Below are 22035 nucleotides of genomic sequence, written 5' to 3'. Positions count from 1 at the left end.
TCTGGCGGCACCTACTCAATATCTAGAAGGTGTTCATAGAGATAGTGTTTTGGTGCATGCGTTCCACACGGATAGATATATGTACGTGTGTCTGAGCATCTGCAATTGCTTTTAATTTTAATAGTATAGATGTAAACGATCATACATACGCGTATCAGCGATTGTATTGTATTAATTTTATTTTATTTTGTAAAAATCAGCACCCCACATAGCAACTTGGAACGACGAGACATCATATCTCATTGTCAAGCTTGGGGTATGGCTCGCTCTAATCAGCATCCAAACGGTTGAGTCGCTTCGTCTTGCTGCCTACTATTTAGTGCATTGTTGAATGCCTTTCCAAAGCTGTTTAAGCTTACATAGGTTTTTCTAAAAAAAACATAAGATCTCGTTTGTTTTCTCTTTATATCTGACAATTGAGCATTGTTTTTCTCAATTATGTACAAGTATAATGCACCCACACAAAAATCACACCTGCTTTCTCAAAAGTCACGGTGATCACGATGGACACACATGCTAACCGTCCAAGAGACTTCCCTAATGACGATGGTGGTCATGGGAAAGACGGGGCTATCACGCCTTTGCCAGAAGCAGCCATCCGCGCGAAACCGTTGTGGCATCCAACCAGGCGTTCCCCTAAAACTTCAGAGCATCTACAACCGATCATTTTAGACTAACAGTTCTATTAGTGCTTCGCCATGAAAAGTGCGTTGACCGGGCTTCTTAAACTGGCTGTGGACGACCGAGCTTACCGGCACCCCTTAAACCCAACCCAAATTTAAGATGGATATGGGGAGACCCAGGCGCATTTGCCATGTTAGCACGACCAACCATGACCCGCATAGACCACACACAAAATAACCGCCCCGAGTGAACCCTAATTTCACTTCACTCTCCGCTCCTCAGGGGTATCAGTGGGTGCTCGTGCCCATGCCAACAGTGCGATGGATCCGGAGGCGTGCGTTTCCCGCCATAGGGAGTGGCGGGCTAGGGATAGGGCGGCGGTGTCGAAAGCAGTCGTACATTCTGCCCGCGCCGACGCAAATTGCCTGCGGAGTCAAAATAATCTGGTTAAGTTTTGAGATAAAATAGTCCAAACTTGAATTCAACTCGGACATATGTTATAGTTGTCCCATTTAACCTTCCATAAATGCTAAGTCAAACCTTTCTTGAGCTGCTCATGAGTTGCTCAATACTGAATTTATTGACGCATTTGAACAAATTGATCAAATGTGTCTGAATTCTGATGTGAAAGTGGGATAGGATCACCAATGTACTCAAATTCTAGACCTTCAACGACGTCTTCTCCCTCATCCTACATGATCATGTTGTGCATGACCATACAACATGTTATCACCTCACACAAGGTCTCACATTCCCTTGTTTAGCAAGTGCGCGAGCAACAGCAAAACGGGCTTGAAGCACTCCAAATGCCCTCTCCCCGTTCTTTCTAGCTCCTTCTTGTTATTAGGCAAAGTGAGCTCTTTTCTGACCAACTGGCTCAGAGATGGTCTTCACAAAGATACCTCATAGAGAATAGATACATAAAAAAGAGTCGGTGTTGCGAATTGAGCGTGGCTCAGATGGTTAGCTTCCTTGTGGTGAAACCAACTCACCAGGGTTCAGGTCCTAAATTTAGCACTGATGTCGCACTTTTCTTGATTTATTTTAGTCTTTTTGGCGGTAGCTACTTAATATCTCGGAGGTTCTCACATAGATAGGGTTTTGGTGCATGCGTTCGTACGGATAGTTGTATGTACGGTGTGTGAGCACTCTGCGATTGCTTTTATTTTCAATATAGTACAGATGTAAATGATCATACATACATGTATCTGTGATTGTATTGTATTAAAAAGTCATTTTTTGTAAAAGTCAGCACCCCACATAGCAACCTGGAACGACGAGACATCATATCTCCTTGTCAAGCTCAGGGCATGACTCGCTCTAGTCAGTATCCAAACGGATGAGTTGTTTCGTCTTGCTGGCTAATATTTAGTGCCTTGTTGAATGCCTTTCCAAAGCCGTTTAAGCTTACGTAGGATTTTCTAAAAAAATGTAAGATTTTATTTGTTTTCTCTTTATATCTGACGGTTAAGTATTAATTTTCTCAACTATGTACAAGTATAATGCACCCACACAAAAATCACACATGCTTTCTTAAAATTCATGGTGATTGCCATAGACACACATACTAATCGTCCAAGAGACTTTCCAATGACGGTGGTCACGAGAAAGACGACGTTGTCACGCCTTTGCCAGAAGCAGCCATCCGCGCGAAACCATCGTGGCATCCAGCCAGGCATTTTCCTAAAACCTACATCCGATCATTTCAAACTAACGATTTGATTAGTGTTTCGTCATGAAAAGTGAGTCAATCGGGCTTCTTAAACTGGTGGTGGACGTCCGAGCTTACCGACACCCCTTAAATCCAACCCAAATTTATGATAGATATGAGGAGGCCTAGACACATTTGCCATGTTAGCCCAACCCACCATGACCCGCATAGACCACACGAGTGCATCATAATTTCACTTCACTCTTAATTTCACTTCACCATAATTTCATTTCAAACTAACAATTTGAACTTAATACTCTAGATGCATGCTGGATAGCGGTCGATGTGTGGAGTAATAGTAGTAGATGCAGGTAGGAGTCGGTCTATTTGTCTCGAACGTGATGCCTAAATACATGATCATACCTAGATATTCTCATAACTATGCTCAATTCTGTCAAATGCTCAACAGTAATTTGTTCACCCACCGTAAAATACTTATGCTCTCGAGAGAAGCCACTAGTGAAACCTATGGCCCCCGGGTCTATCTTCCATCATATTAATCTTCCAACACTTAGTTATTTTCATTGCATTTTATTTTACTTTGCATCTTTATCATAAAAATACCAAAAATATTATATTATCATATCTATCAGATCTCACTCTCGTAAGTGACCGTGTAGGGATTGACAACCCCTTATCGCGTTGGTTGCGAGGATTTATTTGTTTTGTGTAGGTGCGAGGGACTTGCGCGTAGCTTCCTACCGGATTGATACCTTGTTCTCAAAAACTGAGGGAAATACTTACGCTACTTTGTTGCATCACCCTTTCCTCTTTAAGGGAAAACCAACGCAGTGCTCAAGAGGTAGCAGTCCCCACCTGGCGGCCACCCAACCGCCACCGGTCGTCTTATTTATGACGACCACCGACAGCGGGCCCACGCGTCAGCCAGTGGAAGCGTCCTTTTTTAACCACGCGTGCGGCGGGGTCGGCCTCATCCACTTCTCCCGTCCACATCTGCCCCCCACCACTCCCTTTGCTTCCTCGCCGGCGACCGAAAACCCTAGCCATGGGCCTCTTCGGCAGCAGCAATGGCAAGGGCAAGGGCACCCCCGGCGCCTCGTCCTCCCATGCTCCCCTTCCTCCTCCTCCTCCTCCTCCTCCTCCAGTAGCGATGCATTTCCGCCCTGGTCGCCGGCGCCTGCACATCCCGGTGCACCAAGCGTGGTGGCACTGGGTGTACAGGCAGCCATTGCCGTACCCCGATGTCACGCTGCCGCACCGTTGGCATCTGGATCCACAGCGGATCCCGGTGCCGGTGGTTCCTCGTACCCAACAGGCGCATGACGACGAGGTGCGCAGGCGCCGCGCGCAGCTCATGCCGGAGCAGCGTCGGCTGCTAGAGTACGCTGCCGACTCCCCCAACTGGGAGGCGTGGTTCGCCCTCGAACACGAGGAGCAATGGCGCTCGGGTGTCGACGCCGTCCCGCCGTCGTTCCCATCGCCGCCCCCGCAGGTAGAGCCGGAGGACATGGAGGCGGAGGCGGAGTACCAAGCCGCCCTCGAGGAGGCCCTGCAGCACGCGCTGGAGGCTAACCGCCTCGAGGAGGACAAGCACTGGGATGGGCTGGAGCAAGCCCTTGCCCTGTCGGCAGCGGAGGACTTTGTCCACAACCCGCTCTTCGTGCCGCCACCGTCGCCGCCCGTCCATCCCAAGCCGGAGCTGGAGCCGACGCGTAAGCGCTCCCCGCCTCCACCCACTTGGCCGGAGGAGGCTTACTCGTGGACAGGTCAGTACCGCGAGTGGGTGAGCGCGCCTCCCGTCCACTTTGCCGCGACGCCGGAGAAGGAGGCAGCCCACCTCGAGCGATGGAAGGAGCACTGGCTCCGCCAGGAGCAGGCCGACGGCGAGGAGCAGATGCGCTACGACGCCATGCTCCAACGCGACGCGGAGGCGCTCCGGCTCGAGGAGGAGGAGGAGGAGCGCGCGCGGCTTGCCGCAATGCCGCCGGCCCAGCAGACGCCGGAGGAGGCTGCCCTGACAGCGTACCAGGCGGCGTTCGAGTGGGCTGGCCCTGCTCCGGTCTTCATCGACCTCACTGATGACGGCGGCATTGACGGCAAGGGCAAGAGTAAGGCCGATGACGTCTAGGGCAGCGTGCCAGGCGGCAGCAGGCGGGCGCAGACTTTTTTTAATGTTTTATTTAATGTTTATTAGATTTAGGTGGACTTTGACCGACGTTTGACCGGCCACTTTATGTTTAATTATGTTGATTTCATGCAACTTATTTTTTTTTCACGGCGGCACATTTGGGTCGGCCTCTCCGTTGGGCGGTCAAGCCGACCCATTTTAAAATGTGGACGTGCATGTTTGCTTGGTCGATCTAAACAGACCAAAAGCGGACAAAAGCATGTGTCCGTCCGGGTCGCCCCGTTGGAGTTGCTCTTAAGGTACTGAATATGAGGTATACTAGATCATTGATGGCGCGCGTTGCTGCGCCCGTCTATTTTGTCAGTTAAATAATATAATATTTGTAAATATACAGACACATGGACGCAAGACGAATGAAACTTTTGCAAAAACTCGACCGCAACATTACTCAATTATCGAAGAGCAACTTTTTGCAAGAAAGTAATGTGGCAGTAGAGGAGAGCTCGCATTTGTCTTGTGTCTAGTGGACTTGGAAGTTGATTCCAGTTTAGACTTACTGGTCGTTCCTTAATGTAGACTCTTGATGGGTACTTAATAAATGTATTTGAAGGGGAGTTTTTGCAATGTACACAATCCTAATTTATTACCTATTTATATTCAACTATTTGTTGGGAGAGGAGACATGAGTTTGATTGACTTTGGCTGGATTTGTGCCATCAGTCAGTTCATAGGTGGTCAATATACAAATTGGGTTGTTATGAAAACATACACAACAATCTAGTATTAATAAAATAAACCGTCAATAAGATGACAATCACCAGGAGAAAACAAATATGTACATGTAATTTGACAACCTTTCAATGTTGATTTTAAGCATGGTGCATCGATGAAATCTCCACTAATTTATACCCAGTGGACATCCATCTTCAACAGCAAAAAATAAACTCTGCTTGGTTCTTGAGGCATTATTACATCCATGGACAAAGATTCCTAAAGAATGAATTTAATTAGGTAGGTAATAAAATAGCACTGAAATGTACCATACAAGGAGCCTATAGCAATAAGATCTTTCACTTATTTAAGAGCAATCCGACTGAATGATATTTGCAGGAAGTCGTAAATTGGCAGCAATATATGATACGTGAAGAGGCCATCCAAATATATCATCATGGAGAAGGGTCGACTTGCCCAAAAGAAATAATGTCCAAAGTGGCTACCGATGGGCAGTTGAACACCTTGCACCACATACAAAAAGAAAAGCTCACAGTTAGAGCACGTAATATCATGAGCAAGATGGACAATATAATCAGAAACTCAGAAAATAAAGAAAAATGATAACTATCACAGGTCGCATACTGGACACAGGATGGGACAAGGCACCATGAGGCCAAAATTTTCATATAAGATTAGCACATATTAGTAGTGTGAAAATATATTTTATATGGCAAAAGGAAACCATGTGTATAGCTGACATGTAGATGAATGAGATGCAAATAGATTAGTACTACCATAATATGTCTTTTTTAAAGATCAAAATATGTCTTTTGACCTGTGTCTCAATATTCCTAAAAAAAGCATATAGTTGGAGTAACATTTCATGGAATTTTCAACTCTACTTGAATCAATCAGAAGCTATTTTAGGTGTAATAAATGTCAATATAGTAAGACTCGAAATAAGAGAATTCCCACCTGCTTTATATGTTCGCCCGCGCACTCAATATTTCCCTTCCGTAAGTCCTGAATAACCGCATGATTCATCAAGTAACCAACACTGTAAAAAAAATATAAGTGCATGTGAATAGAAAATACTCCTACTAGTTGTAGTGCTTGTTAACCCATCCACCAATTGCTACCAAAACTAAATAAACTCAACTCACATCAACCTGAAACTGAAGAGATTGAAAGCGGTAGGGGGGGATGTGTAACCTGGAGTTTTTCAGATATAAAACGGTCACATATATATCCTATGGAAATGTGAAGTCCCAAAAATCAGAATCAGTCGCGCAGAACAAGTATCAAACACTTGACAGGCCCAAATGGTAATACTCCCGAGAGAGATTATTAGAAAGGGCATGGAGAGAAATCTCAACCAAGGGAGAAGACAGAAGGGTGCCAGATCAACATGGACGGATCTGCACAAAATGAAGCTTGAGATAATGATGAGAACCCATAGTGAGAAGGGCACACAGATGGTGGAGGAGCTGCTTGGTTCTGCTCCCGGAACAACAGGAGAGCATGAGGCGACGGAGCAGATATTTACAGGCACACGAACTAAAGCAGGTATAGGCTGCCAAAGCAATAACGTACCTCTACTAATCAACGTTGGGAGTAGTGCACATCAACCGCTATGAAAGCTTCCAGGAATTGATGCTTCAATGCTTCCTTTAATGCCGGCAGATCGAACATCGATCTGATTTCCGCCGTGCCGTTTCGCATGTTTCTACCGCTTCAGTTGTCGAGATGTACGAAGAGATCCACGTTGGTCGCTGACTCCCGCATCATCGCCTCCCTGACATTGCTTCGGCCCGCCTTGGCCAGCCGATCAGGAAGGCCATCTGCCGTTTGCTCGATCGCCATCTCTCTTTGGACTGGATGTTTTTCTTCTTCTATTCTTTTAAGCAAACCGAAGTGTGATCCAACTGTTGAGCTGCTCGGTGGGCTTTGTCCGATGCTAGGCCCGCAAAACATTTTTCTGGCATACCCCGCACCCCAAAAGGCCCCAATTAATGAGAGAATGCCAATTTTGTTCCAGGAGCAGCGGCCCATACAACATCCAGCCCAGCTACAGGAAGTGTTTCGCTGAGAAATTGATCCAACGGCCACAAAACATATAGGGGATGGATTAGACGGTTCAGAATGGTGAGGGCGTAAGAAGCCTTCTAGAGTGCACAATTATAATGTCTTTAAATGAGTGCGCGCGCGCGGCGATTTTATGATTAATCGGTCACTGTGCAGGACATATAGTGTTCGATATATCGATCTACAGATGCTCTCACGCGGCGCATAACCGTAGGCGCGGTGACGCCGACGACGAAACGAACCCGCCGGAGCGGAGGCCGAGCACGCGTGCGTGCGTTGCGCGCGCTGTCACGCCACGCGGCGGCAACGGCTCGGCAACGCCGCCAGCGCCAGCGCCGTGCCGTCCCACCCGCGGGCGCGCCCACGGCAACGGCCTGGACCGGGCAGCAGCGATCGCCTTTCCCTTTTCTTTCGAGATCTTTCCTTGTTTCTTTTCTGGGTCTGGCCGAGTCGCGTGGCGTCTCTCGGCAGGGCGTCGGGTCGGGGTTGCCACTTGCGGACAGGGGCACGTGACCCGCACGTGGCCACGGCGGGCCTCCCCATATGCGGGCTAGAACCTTCAATGCTTTATCCATGGCCATGGGAGCTGCACCTGCGTGGCTGCTGCCTGCTGGCCAACGACACCCATGTCGACGCCCGGGCTCGTGCCTCACTGACATATGGCGCCTTCTGCGCATGGGCCCCGCTGTCAGTCAGCGACTCCTGTCCCTGACTCCCTCTACACCACGGTCTTCTCTTCCAACATGTACGCCACTGCTATGGCAATGTTCATGGCCAGCTTGCGTGCGTTGTTTATTTGGCTTCCAGAGGCCTCTCGGCGGGTGCATGTTTATAATATAATAAGTCGCCCCTGACGTCGGATTGATGCGTTGTTTATTGGGCTTCCAGAGGCCGCTGGGCACGTTTCAGGTGAGTTTCCTGCTCCAGGATTGATGCCGCCTCTGACTGTAAATAAACTCACTTTAGGCAGCGGACTGAGAGAGTGATGGGAGAAAGACATTCCACTGGCATGTCCAATCTACTGTTTCCATGCATCGATGCCCGAAACGAAACTCTGAGAGGGCGCTGCCATAGATCGAGTCACGATGGACGATGCAACTAGCATCACCATCTCTATTCAACCGAGGCAACAACGAATAGTTAAAACCCATGTCTTCCAGAAATATCCCAAAGCTACGCCCGGCATCGATGTCAGTCAGCAGATTTCCGATCATAGAAATATGAGTCCTCCAGAAATATCCCAAAGCTACGCCCGGCATCGGCCGATCTTGCTGTTTTGACCTTTTTCGTAAAGTTCAGCCAGATTTGACCTTGATTCGTAAAAATTTCGAGATTTGATCCTTTTACTGCTGTCATTGGTCTCGGCGGTAGGGTAGCACGATCTACCGCCTGGGTCTGTGATGACAGGATTTAACTACGCTGTCACGTTCGTTTGATATCAAAAATACCTTACCACTAAGGTATTTGGCGGTAGGCTGTATAATTTTACTGTGTTCTTGCCGATCGGCCTATGAGCAAGACGCAGAGCCGACAGCACCACATGCACGCATGCACCATTGCAGTTTAGGCCACCGAGTTAGATACTACAACCCTAGTAGCTCGTCCTCTAGCACGCACAGTTAATACCCATGGTGTACTACTTCTGGTGCTAGCCTTCGTCTCAGTCTAGTCATGCATGTAGTCCATCTCCACTACTATTAAACAATCAAACAAGAATTTTCTTAGATGCATCCCGTAATTAGTCCCACAACATCGCACAAACCAATCAGCACCACACAATTAGGCCCACGAGTTTAAATCTAACCGTCATCATTGATTTAATATCTTTCTGATGTGCACTTAGCAATTTCCAATGACTGACCGTATTCCACCACAAGAGGAGTACTCGAACTACCAGTCCTACGCCCCTACAATCCCGCATCCCCTACAATCATGGAAGGCAATCGTCCAGATCCTGAAATCACACAAATGATTTCCTTCTATGCATCATATCTTGCCTCCTGCCACTTCTAAACTAAAATACACGCACAATAAGCCTTGTCGTGGATCATGTAAGAATTGCAGGCGCTACAATTAGGGGCCCCAGCTGCCGTCCTTGGGAGCGGCTCACCGCCCGGCGCTCCTCCACTCGGCCGCCGCCTAACGCACACCAGCCCCTCCTTAAGCGCGGAGTCTGCGACTGCTAGGCCATGCGGGAGTGCAGGTGACGCGGCTCGAGGCGATCGGGATGCGGGATCCAGGTGTCGGCGGCGCATCTCGCCAGCTCAATGGATGGCGCTGGCGGCGACAGCGAGGCGACATGGAGGAGCTCGGGGAGGACGCCAGCGCTTCTGTCCGTGCTGGGAATACACGGAGGCGACCAGATCTGGGGCGGCGGCGACGGTTGCAGACGACTTCGGTGGCGGCGTGATGCCTCCTGTACGGCTGCATCGGTGGTTAGAGAATGAAGGAGGAGGAGAGAAAAGAAAAGAGGAGGGCGTGGTGGCGCGGCTCATCGTTTTGGTCGTCGGCGGCGGAGGAAGACCCGTGTTTTACCTTCGACAGATTGTGAGGCCCAAGAAATTTCAATAAAAGGAGATAGCGTTCCTGCACATCACCAGAACCATAAAGGTAAACATTCATTTATGCATTTCCTTATAATTCTGTTTCCTGGCAATTTTTTACATATTGTTACGAACCATTATAGAATTATCTAATTAGTAGATCATGCCTCTACAGTTCGCTGGATATATAAGTTAACATATCCATTACAGTGGGGAGCACAAGCTTTTGATGCTGGTACTGGTCACTACATTTTTTTCTTGCTCTTTTGGAGGTACTGTGAATAAATGATGATAATTAGGAGGTACAGATCATTGCTAGATCAGAATATTGGATGACATGCAAGCATCTTCCTTCATTTGTTTGTGTGCTCTACTGTGGGGGTAGTATTTTGCTGGCAGCCTATTTGGAATCGCTAATGGATCGTCTGTATCTATGTAACTAAATGGGCGTTCATTTTTACTCGACATTTGTGTTCAGCACCATAAGATTAACAAACCATGGTGCTATTATTTTAAATTTAGGCCATGCCTCCTTCAGTCTGCAGTTCACATTTCGTAGTATATGTAAACATTGTTTCTAAGTGCCAAGCTAGATAAATGTATCTATACCAACTTTGTTGTCACACTATTTTGTTGCTTAGGGACAAAACAACAATAAAGCCCCATGCTTTTCTAACCCACTGACCGCTTCTGGCCTCGCCAAGGTGACGGGGGACGAATCATCCATGTTAGTGCTGTTAATTTTGACTTGCAACATCTAAGATAGATTCTGATATTAAAACTCCATTGCTCAAATTTTATCTTTTCTCCTAGGATGGTCAGAATTTGTGATGCTGAATTACACCTAATTTGTATTTTTCCTTATATAGGTGTGTCATCAAGGCTTAGATGTAGTAGAGATGATGCGAACGAGCTCCTTGATCCCTTACGAAGTTACATCTATATCTCACAGGTCTTGGCATTTGTTGGCCTTGCTCAACTGAAGTCTTCTCCGGCATTGTGTGTGTCTTAAACTCTTAATTGAGGTCCAACATTTGGTAAGCTCACAGCTACTTCCCTTGCAGCTTTCATGTTGCATGCGATTAACCTGAAGATCTCCATGTACACTCTATGGCATGGTTTGCAAGAACTCATCTTGCAGTTTTATTTACACTAGAATACGCTATATATAAGCTTGTTCCATATTCATTTTTAAATTCAGAATTGTCACATTCAGATATTTTTTTGTTAATGATGAGATATTTAGCCATAGTCAATACATAAAGAAACATGTCTTTATTTTTCTCTTGAATCGTACCTGCAAGTTTGTCAACTATTTAGTGAAGCTTTCCTTCAAAATAATTCTAAATACTACAGGAAGGAGAGTAAGACAGTGACAGTTCACTGGAATATGGATTTTGAGATGACATATATGTGTTTAGCTCTCTGTAATCACATATTACTTTCCTTGCTGATGCTATTACTCAGGTGAAGGTATTGCTATCCATTTTTTTAGGTTGAATCTATGTTCCGAGCACTGGTCATCGGAATGGAGTTTCTGCGTTTTCTTTGTACCGGTGATCACGTGTTTGACCTAATGCTTGATCGCTAGCAGTTCTATTTAACTCCACTAATTAACTTCTATGTCAATATTGGCCTGCAACTTGGCAACAAATGGCAGAAATGACACAACTATGAGGACGCCATGTTATCCTCCCTGCTTTCTGTTTTGGTGATCACAGGTATGTGGATCACACTCCTTTGTATACGTCTTTCCCTGGGAAGTGAAGATTTGTGTTTTTTAATGTCATCCAAGCTGCATTTTGGTTTTGTTAAGAGAATATTAGAACTGGACTATTTGTTTGGACAAAAACGACATGGGAGCTTCTTATCACGCAGATAAAAACTATGTAGTAAAAATACAAAAACCCACAAGATCTAAGTTGTAACATGGAGTGTGTTCATGCATCAGTTTGCCTTAGTGCAGAGAATATGTGTAAAATGTAAGAATTGTTTTCCCTCAACTTTAGCCACATCGATACCATTTTCATGAGGTTGTAATTAAGCATTACTTACTCATAATATGGGACCTCAAATTTGTGATTTATTGCATGTCTGTTTATGTTCCTTCTCAAACATAAGCCATTTTTTCTCCTAATGTATATGTCGTATCTCAAGATTTTGTTGCTCTTCGTTCCAAATTTTTGATCTGCAGAACAGTGACAGGGGGCAAGGCTGCACATAAATGATTTCAATCTTTCGATTCCTCATAACAGTGAGAAGGGCAACAAGGCTACACTTACAACTGTGTTCATGAAATCAATATCAACAACCAGCAACTCCAAGATTCAAGTGTGGATGCGAAGTATAATCATTACAAATGTGACTGGCCCTACTTTGGTCATGTTATCATTTCCTTAGCATGAGCATTTCTGATAGGTTGTTTTTCTTCTTATTGACAAGATGCTATTCAGTTTGTTTCAGATTTTAGTCTTCATACTCCCTTCAGGCTATTATCTCTACAGTCTGACGCTGGCCGCTTCTCACTTTTATGGATGACGGACTTGGTTTTCTCATAGTGATAGTCATTTATTGAATTTTATTGGTACTGAAATGGTATTTGCATGTGTGTCTGCGCAAATGGAGAATAGTGGTGAACCCTTTAAATTATTCATTGTCCAAGAAGGGATTCGAGCTTCTATTGGATAATATTGTAATAATACGACTTGCAAATTTTGAATGATTGTATATTTGATGAAAAATACGATGGCCTGAAGTCAGTCTCAATACATGTATGTTTGTCTAGACGTGCGTTGCACGTGCATGTTTACTAGTGTCTATCAATTGTGTAAGTGTGTGAGTCCAAAGTAAAGCCTGCCATCCATTGTTTAAGAGCAAGTGTAGTACAAGATCTAGTGAGCAGGCTATAGCAGATGCCATGTCATTAAAATCCTAGGTGGAAGAAAGAGAAAGGTGAAGAGAGAGGACATCTGGCGCTACATGTGCAGCCTGCGTGCATTAGGCTAGTCATAGTGGGGGTAACTTAGGTAGTAACATAGCGCACCTCGAGAACTTTTGCTTATGTGGCAAGTAGTTAATGAGAAGTAGTAACATAATATGTTACTGTAATATAGCGTTTTTCAAAACAACATGAGTCTACAAGCTATTAAATGAGGCCACATATGACACTAGTACTATATTACTTTGCACTATGAAGATAATAACTTAGACTAGTGTCATGCATATGACACTAGTCTAAGTTACTCCCCACTATGACCAGCCTTAGCACACAAAGTTTGCATGCAGTCTGCGCTAGCTTCTCCATCCCAATCACATGTCTCCTTTCACATGCACAAATTAAACACTACAGTTAATTAGTAGCTATTGCTACGAATCCATAGGTCCTGTGGAAACTACACACACGCGTCATTATAGAGGCAGTAAGGTCGATGAAGACTGCCTCCCCAATGATTTCAAAATACATGCCTTGATTTTTTTAATAGATTTTCAATACATTTTGAACATTTTATTGGCATTAAACATTTCTTAAACTACGTGAACATTTTTGTACATTATATAAACATTTTTTAAAATGTCAAGATTTTTTTCGAAACGCGTGAATATTTATACCAAATATTACATACATTTTTTAGTGGTGCATAACAATTTTTATACTACGCGCGGATATTTTTTTATATCGTATAAACATTTCTCAAACATATCACATACAATTTGTTTGAAATGACGCATACATTCATTGAATGATACGAAACATTGTTTTAATTATGCGAACATGGCGGGCGACTCAGTGCACTGTGCGAGTCTGGTCTCTGCCTCTATGTAATAAAGGAACTACCTCATGCGAGCAGTGGTTGTGTGGGCTTGATGACGGGCAAGTAGCAACAGTCGGCCAGGCTGATCCTTGGGCCTGTTAAAGCCCATCTAGTAGATTTGCCACTGCTATACCACCTTCCCTAGAAAACCCTGTCTGGTTTTGCCAAGTTTTGTTGCCCATTTCGAGAGGCTCAAGACCCTATCTATTTTTTGGAGAAACGCAACAGTGACGTAAACACTCACGTGCATACATGCAATGCACCCACATGATTGTATACTGAATAAATTCAGAAAAAAATGAGCATTCTAGTACGATTTAAACATATGAATGCGGCTTCCACCAAAAGAAATCTAGCTGCAGGAGAGGGCTAGCTGCGGGAGAGGGCGAAGGCCTTGACATGCATGACATGGATCTCTCTCTAAGCTAGTGATCTCCTCCTCCCGGACGGGCACCGACAAGTGGCTGGAGAGCCTTGACGACAATGGTCATGTTGGGCCTGAAGTCGGCTTCGTACTGCACGCACAAGGCCGCCACCGCCGCGAGCTGAACACAAGCAAAGAGATTCATCAGTTAAAACCAATGGAAACAAATAGTGTGTTATGAAAAAATAGCGTGATCCTTAAAATATGCTATTAGCGTGCAATATCATGCTAATAGCAACTATAGTATGCTATTAGCGAGGAATTGTATACTGATTTACTTAGCGAGACATTTCTGAGAATGCTATAGCGTACTAGCGTGCTATTAGCGAGGAATTTCTTGAGCTGGATTACGCACCTTGGCCACTGCTTTTGGCGGGTAGTCGTTGTTGAGCTTGGGATCGATGCACTGCATGACCTTGTCCTCGCTCAGTCTCGGCGTGGCCTGCAATGCAGCAGGATCAATGTCGATCGTCACACATGCATTCTTGAATGGTCTAACGCTCTTATATATTTTTTTTTCGAAGGGAGTACAAGCAAACAAGGAAGAAATATGTACGTACCCAGGTGACGAGGCTCTGCTGGCCTTTGGGCATGGTGTGGTCGACGGGCTTCCTGCCGGTGAGGAGCTCGAGGAGGACGACCCCAAAACTGTAGACGTCGCTCTTGTGCGTGAGCTGGCCCGTCATGGCGTACTCGGGCGCGTGGTACCCAAACGTACCGAGCACCTTGGTGGAGTGGAGGCGCGCGGCGGTGTCGGCGGACTGGTTGGTGAGGTTGAAGTCGGCGATCTTGCCCTCGTGGCCGTCGAACACGAGCACGTTGCTGGAGCGGACGTCGCGGTGGATCACGGACGGCTGCACCTTCTCGTGCAGGTACTCGAGGCCCCTGGCGGCGCCGAGGGCCACCCGGGCGCGCTGGCCCCACGTGAGCGCCGGCCCGGGCTCGGCGCCCTGCACGCCCTTCTTCCCGTGCAGGATGTCGTAGAGCGAGCCGTTGGTGGCGAACTCGTAGAGCACGATCCGGTTGTTGAGCTCCAGGCAGTAGCCCAGCAGCTGCGTGAAGTGGCCGCACTTGAGCCTCGACACCACCGACAGCTGCGCGCAGAACTCGGCCTCCGACTGCCCGGAGCCGCCGTTGTCGAACATCTTGACGGCCACGGTCTCCCCCGTGGCTAGCTTGGCGCGGTACACGCGGCCGTAGGACCCCTCCCCGACCAGCGACCGGGCGCCGAAGTTGCCCGTGAGGCGGTTGAGCTCCGCCAGTGTCACCGCCGGGACGTCGATCGGCAGCACCTTGGCTGGCCCCACGCCGTTCCTCGGCGCGTTCGGCCCTCTCGCTTGCGCTGCAACAATGAAGGGCATCTTTGATTCGCATGATTCTCAAAACATGCATCGGAATAGAAAAGAATATAGGGCTGAAATGTCATGGCCATCTCAATCCTACAGGATTTTAGATTATTTGATTGATTGCATCACAGAAAAAACAAAGGATTCTTTCAGAGTGGTTTGAGCGGACGTTAGAAATTCTATGAGAAATAGTACCAAGAAACCCTTAGAAAAAAAATTCTATAGAATTTAATCCAGCGAATCAAGCAACCAACACACGAAGAAATTCTAATGATTCTATTCTTTCAAAATTCCTATGAAAACCCTTTGAACCAAAGGAGGTCTAAACGGTTGCATTTTAGGACAAGAAAGCGCAAATGCTTGTGGAACCTAACGGATAGTGTTATGTAAGAACCTGGTGCTCGCGGGGGCGGAATGGCAAGGCTGCCGGGCGGCGGGCCGTGGTACTCCTCCCTCTCGCCGGCGCAGCACCACATCCTCCTCAACCCAAGAAACGCACGCACACGGCGGCGAACTCAAGCAAAAACAGCTCCGAGGCTAGCTGCCGGCCGGTCTGGATGTTGATCTAGCTATGTCAACTATAGACACAAGATTGAGTTGAGGCGGTCCTCGTCCTACTCCTATATGGCAGGGCAGGGCAGGGGCCGGGGTGGTGGTGGTGGTGGTTGGCTTGACAATGCGCGGCCGATTGCAAATCATTCGCTGGGCCTGGGCTACGTGCGGCCTGCGCAGTTGATGTTGCACACGTTCGTTTTCTCTCCGTGTCGAGCCAACCAACAACGTACATGCCTGCCACTGTCGGCCCTGTTTCATGTCATGTACGGCAACGGATGAGCGTGCCGTTCGCTCGTGCACCCTGACCGCCTGACCCGGCAAACACACTGGTCTCCAATCCAAGAGATTGTTTAGTTTATCTGTCGAACAACATGATTTATTTTGGACAGAGTTTGGGACTGCCAAATCAGCTAAGGTCCAGAGCTCAGAAGAAAACTGTGGTCAAACAAACTGACCTCCCACGTCTGTGCCGCAGCTCGCTCCCGACGTGCTCCCGTGCAACTCCTCACGTCTCGCCCGCCCTTGACCCTGCCCTTACATTTTATTTCTCTACTATCACAGGTTGTTGACCAGCCAACGGCAGGACAGGCCTGCGAGAAAGTGCCCATGCATGCATGTCCTCCAATTCATGTTTTTTTAATAGAGGCAAAAGATTTGCCTCAATCACTAGTAATTAAGAGGAAGACAAGTGTTGTCCGTTCAAACAAGAAAGAAGAAGAGAATTGCTCGAATAATTGTCACATTAAAAAAATTTACTGAGAAATATACACAGATTTTGAAGTGCACATGTACTCTCTCCGTTCTGAATTACCTGTCGTAGGTATGAATGTATCTAGATGTATTTTAGTCCTAGATACATCCATTTCTGCGACGAGTAATTTGGAACGGAGGGAGTACATGAGAACGCCATCGAAGAGCCTTGGCCTTCAGCTTCAGTACAACCTGCCAGCGAACTATTCTCACCAACAAAGCTCAAGCTGCTTTCTTGCTTTTGATTCTCCTGCTTCCTCTTCTCGTTTCATCAGTAAATAAGGAGAGTTGAAGTTTTGACATGTAACCAAATTACCTCAAAATACGACCAGCAAAGAAAAGACCGACTCTCCCGGCAAAGGGGAGGACATCCTCTTCCAAGCATTCAACGCCATATCACTTGCACATCTTAATAGACAACGCAAAAACCAAATGCTAAACAGGAAACTAGAGGTGGCTGACATTGCCAACTTCAAGTGAATACAATATATACAGGAAAAGAAAATCCATGACCCATGTTGGATTCAAATACAGAGAGAATTACAGCTTGTTAAAAAAAATAAACACGTAATTCAACCAGCATAGAAAAGACCTACTCTCCTGGCAGAGGGGAGGAGATCCTCTTGTAAGCATTCAACAAGATTCAAATCAGTGCTCCGACAGGCTGATCCAACGTTATGGATGAGAGTTGAAAGGTTAACATATCATATTAGTGAACATGTTAACAACACATGAAAACCAAATGCTAAACAAGGAAACTAGAGGTGGCCGACATTGAAACTTCAAGTGAATGTACAATATATACAGGAAAAGAAAATGCATGACCCATTTTGGATTCAAATACAGAGATAATTACAGCTTGTTAAAAAAAATAAACACGTGCGTCAACAGAGGGATCATGTACTGAGAAGCATATATACAGATTTTCAAGTGTACGTGTACAGGACTGCTGCTCCGACGCCGTCCAACTTCTCCGACCATCAAAGAAGCTCAAGCCGCTTTCTTGCTCTTGAACCTGTTGGCGCACAGCACGTACACCAAAAAGTTGAGAAAGCTGAGCCCCGCGAGCAGCCAGAAGAAGTAATCGAGGCGCCCCTCGTTGAGGTTGTCAGGGATCCACCCGGGCCTCCCTCCCCTGGTCGTGAAGTAGGCGACCATCGTGAGGATGAAGGCGCTGAGGTAGTTCCCGAGCGCGGTGGTGATGAGCTGCAGCGCGCTGCAGAGGCTCCGCATGGCGTCCGGCGACTGGTCGTAGAAGAACTCGAGCGCCCCGATGAAGGTGAACACCTCCGAGGCGCCGACCAGGAAGTACTGAGGGATTTGCCACAGGATGCTCAGCGGAACCGGGACGTTCTGGTCCACCAGGTGCGCCTCCCTGGCGATGGCCAGCCTCTTTATCTCGAGGACCGCGGCTGCTGACATTGCGAGGATGGAGATTACCAGGCCGATGCCCATCCGCTGGAGCTCTGAAAAGCCCCTCTCCTTGCCGGTGAACCTCCTGGCTATTGGGACCAGGATGCTGTCATAGATAGGAACCCATATAATGACACTGACCACGTCGAAGGTGGATAGAGATGCTGGAGGGATCTTGAATGAGCCGATTGTTGGATCAAGCACCATCCCTTGTTCCACAAACATGGTGGACATCTGAGCATAGACGGCCGAAAACACAATTGTTGTTGCCCAGACAGGGAACATCCTTACCAATATCTTCAGTTCCTCCACCTGGGTGACGGTGCACACCCGCCATGGGTTGTTGAAGCTATCTTCTTTCACATCAAGATCAGTAATTGTAGCCGCCTTGTCCAGACATCTGGAATAAATGCTAGTTAGGATTTGGAAAAATAAAGTGAACAGATTCACGAAAGCAAAAGGCTAGTGTATCTAGTTTTTGAAGTTGGAATATATCAAAACTATATGTAAATAAGAATCAGCAACTAGTAAAGTTCAAATATTTATTTGCCCTAGATCTTTACAGGTCAATAAACTGACTGGAGTTGTGGTGCTTCGCTGTACTGCTATGCTCACCTGAGTTCATCAGTGTGCTCCAATTGCCGACTCCCTTCGATTGCTGAAACCCCATCTGCTAGCTCGTACAAGAGAGAGCTGTCCTCTGGAACAGGTGCGTTCCACTTGCGCAAAGTGGCAGCAACTACCTGGCATACTCGTGTGATAGGACTGCCACCTGGCTTTTGGAATCTATAAAGTGAGGTGCCGGCAAAGAAGCTTATGATGGCAAGACCCATGAATACGGTCGGAATGCCAAAGCCTAATCCCCATCCTAAATTGTCTTGCACCCAAACCAGAAAACTGCTTGATATAAGGGCACCAATGTTTATTGAAAAATAGAACCAATTGAAGAAAGACCCCTTCTGGATTCGCTCAGCTGGATCTGTGTCATCAAATTGATCCGCTCCAAAAGATGAGACACATGGCTTGATTCCACCAGTGCCGAGCGCAATTAGGTAAAGACCAAGAAAAAATACGGTATACTGCAAAGGACTGGCTTCTGGGCAAATGGCTCCTTCACAAGATGGAGGCATGAGCATAGGAACTGATGCTGAAAGAGTCAGTACTGACATCCCCTACAATTACAACATGATTGTCAAGACAAGATACCAACCAGGTTAGCACAGAATTGAGTTTAGCAGTCAGATATGAACTAACAGCTGGTATACAAGAACTATAGGCATACTACTGACATGAACCTTTCACAGTAATGCATACCGGGTTTAAGAGAGTATCAAGACATCTATTGTAAAAACGACGCATCACAAGCATAACTAATTTCATAGGACATACACCATACCAAAGTACTATGCTACTGTTCTAACCCTGTCGGGGAGGGTGAGCTCTCATAGCTCATACAGTGCAAGTCCTATAAATTTGAGGAATCTATAAACACTTACACATGACTTATTAGGACAAAATTTCAGTAGAGATGACTTACAATGAAGTATATTGTGGAGAACGTTGCGATCGTCCAATACCTCCCCCAGTATGCATCAGCCAGGATAGCTCCAATAAGGGGAGTCAAATAGCAAGTTCCCTGCCATGTAGTCACATTTCTAGCAGCAGAGGAGTTACCATCATGTAGTTTTTTTGTCAAGTAAGTCACAAGGTTTGTCGAGATGCCATAATAGGCCAACCGCTCACAGCATTCATTACCTACAGGTTGGTTACAATAATTATTTCACGCATACATACAGTAAACAAAAGAATGTACTTGGAGACTGCTGCAAAAAATTACCTAAGATGAATGGGCATGCCTTCCATCTGCCAGTTTTCTCCTTCACGACAGGGTTTCCCGAAAAGTCGACAGATCCATCTCCAGTGTATGTAAGTTGGTTCTGTGTTATCACATAATTCATGGTCAATTTGTCAGGACTGAATAGTGATTTAAATCTAAGTAGGAGCCGAATGTACATTGATAGATAGACCCGTGTCACTTCAATTTAGGACAGTAATAAAGCATTGCTGTCTTTTGCTTCCGCAAAGATTTGGCTTTTTTTTGGGGGGGGGGGGGGGGGGGGGGGGGGTTGCTGTCTTTCAATGCAGGAGTAATGATTACGAGAGACCAAACAAGACAAAATTCAGAGTATATATACTCGGCTTCAGGATCCATAATGGTTGATAACTTTGATATATGCAAGTTGAAGCAAATGTTTCATTATGGTGTTATCATAGGCTAGTATGTCCACCAGCTTAGGAAAACTTAATTATAGGCACACACACACTGATCACCAGAAATCCTGGCCAAGAAATCCGATACTGTCCAGCTGAACACCCACAAATCGCGTGTCGATGGAAACTAAACTGAAAGAACGAGAATCTAACAAGTTCAGCTCACGATTGGAATCTCCGAACGGCACAATAATCAATATACCAAGTCATAGATATACATAGATAAAAGGGGAATATCTCAATCCAAATTCAGCGCAGCCGGTGTCCTATGAGGCTGCCCCTGGCTACTCTTTGATGTTTTGCTGAACATAAAATCAACTCCAAATCCGCATAGGTGCAAAGGCTCGAAGGTACGATCTTTCTAGAGTAGACTAGACTAGGGATCCCACCAAAGCACGCGGCCTCTGATCGCACGGAACGGAAGGCACCAACCAACCAAACCCATCTCGTCTCAAGAAAGAAACGAGACGGCGGAACCGGACAGAGCAACCACTCACCTCCGGGTTAGCGAGGAGCCCCTGCTCCAGGGTGGGGTCGCCGGCCTCTGCCATGGTGGAACGGCGAGCCTCCGGTCCGACCGGCGCGCGGGAGAGAACGGCGGGTTGGGGCTGGGATACTCTGCTCGGAAGCCGAATATATGGAGGGAGGGAAACTTGTAGATCTGGATACGTAGGGTCCAAAGTCCAACCGGAAACAGTGAAGGGCACGGCACCAGCACCGGCACCGGCTAGTCTTCGGGGAGGGAGAAGGAATCTGGAGTCAGAGTGGTGGTTGGAGTTCTTGGGGCCTGGGGAGAAGGACGACCGACTGGAACGAGGAGCACACGAGAGAGGATAAGCAAGCAAGCAAGGGGACGAAGGAAGGGATCAGTGCCACTTGCGTGTCTCGGTTATGTTTAAGGATTCATTAAGATATATACCACCATCACCTTATTTGATTCATCAGATTCACCAAAGTAGGAGTAGTTGCATTTGTGAGTCCCACTTCGATGCTCCGTCGGTTGGAACGGCAATGTCAAAGCTCTCACTACTGATCCTCGTGTCTAAAGTTTACCCTATGTGTAAGCAACTACTCCCTCCGACTCATAATATAAGAATATTTTTTATACTTATATTGCTGTTATGAGACAGAGTGTAGGGTAAAAAATGCAATGTAGTGTAAAAAACATAGCGTAAATAACATTTTTATATTATGAGACAAGGAGGGAGTACACACTAAGCATGTATTTTTGTAATCACTGTTTGCATTTTTTGTTTTTATTATTAGTGTCATTTTTTAGCTACCAGAGAACTCAGTCATATGACAAGACACACAGCTTTAGATGCATTGATCGTCCACAATTAAGGCCAATAACCCTTCGCTCCTGCCCATCTAGGGTTTCCTTGCTTCTCGCCGGCGCCGCCGGTCCGCCTCATCTCCTATGGTCCTTGAACCATGGAGGCACGATGGATCCCAGCCCTTGCCGGTGGGAGGGCTCCGTTTTTAGATGCTTTTCTGAGTTTTGTTAGGGTTTGTGTCATGCTCAAGAAGACGAGGCGGCGGCGGCTTCTTGAAGATGGAATAAGGTCCTCTCCATCTAGCCCCCGTCCCGGTGATGTTTCAAGCATCGTCGAATGGCGTGTGGAGGTTTGTCTCCGATGGATCTCGTGGGATCCGGTCGGCGTTTGTCTTCGGTGGATCCGACTAGATCCGGTTTTC

At 46.5% G+C, this 22035-nt stretch overlaps 2 protein-coding genes across 2 annotated transcripts; both read right to left on the bottom strand.

Annotated features, from left to right (window-relative positions):
- Positions 1-13476: 13476 nt before the first annotated feature.
- Positions 13477-15971, bottom strand: LOC125550445 (probable protein kinase At2g41970). Its single transcript, XM_048713443.1, has 4 exons — positions 15743-15971; positions 14563-15344; positions 14358-14444; positions 13477-14123 (listed from the first exon to the last, which is right to left on the bottom strand). Exons 1-4 carry the CDS (start codon positions 15822-15824, stop codon positions 14004-14006), a joined length of 1071 nt encoding a protein of 356 aa, XP_048569400.1. The 5' UTR covers positions 15825-15971; the 3' UTR covers positions 13477-14003.
- A 1428-nt stretch (positions 15972-17399) lies between these two features.
- On the bottom strand, positions 17400-21207 carry LOC125550444 (protein NRT1/ PTR FAMILY 8.3-like). Its single transcript, XM_048713442.1, has 5 exons — positions 20835-21207; positions 19904-20003; positions 19604-19821; positions 18682-19238; positions 17400-18466 (listed from the first exon to the last, which is right to left on the bottom strand). The coding sequence occupies exons 1-5, from the start codon at positions 20886-20888 to the stop codon at positions 17644-17646; spliced, it is 1752 nt and encodes a 583-aa protein (XP_048569399.1). The 5' UTR covers positions 20889-21207; the 3' UTR covers positions 17400-17643.
- Between the last annotated feature and the right edge of the window lie 828 nt (positions 21208-22035).

This window comes from Triticum urartu, chromosome 4, assembly GCF_003073215.2.
Source record: "Triticum urartu cultivar G1812 chromosome 4, Tu2.1, whole genome shotgun sequence".
Classification (NCBI taxonomy): domain Eukaryota; kingdom Viridiplantae; phylum Streptophyta; class Magnoliopsida; order Poales; family Poaceae; genus Triticum; species Triticum urartu.
Note: the sequence above shows the minus strand (reverse complement) of the source record. Positions and strands in the feature narration are given on the sequence as shown.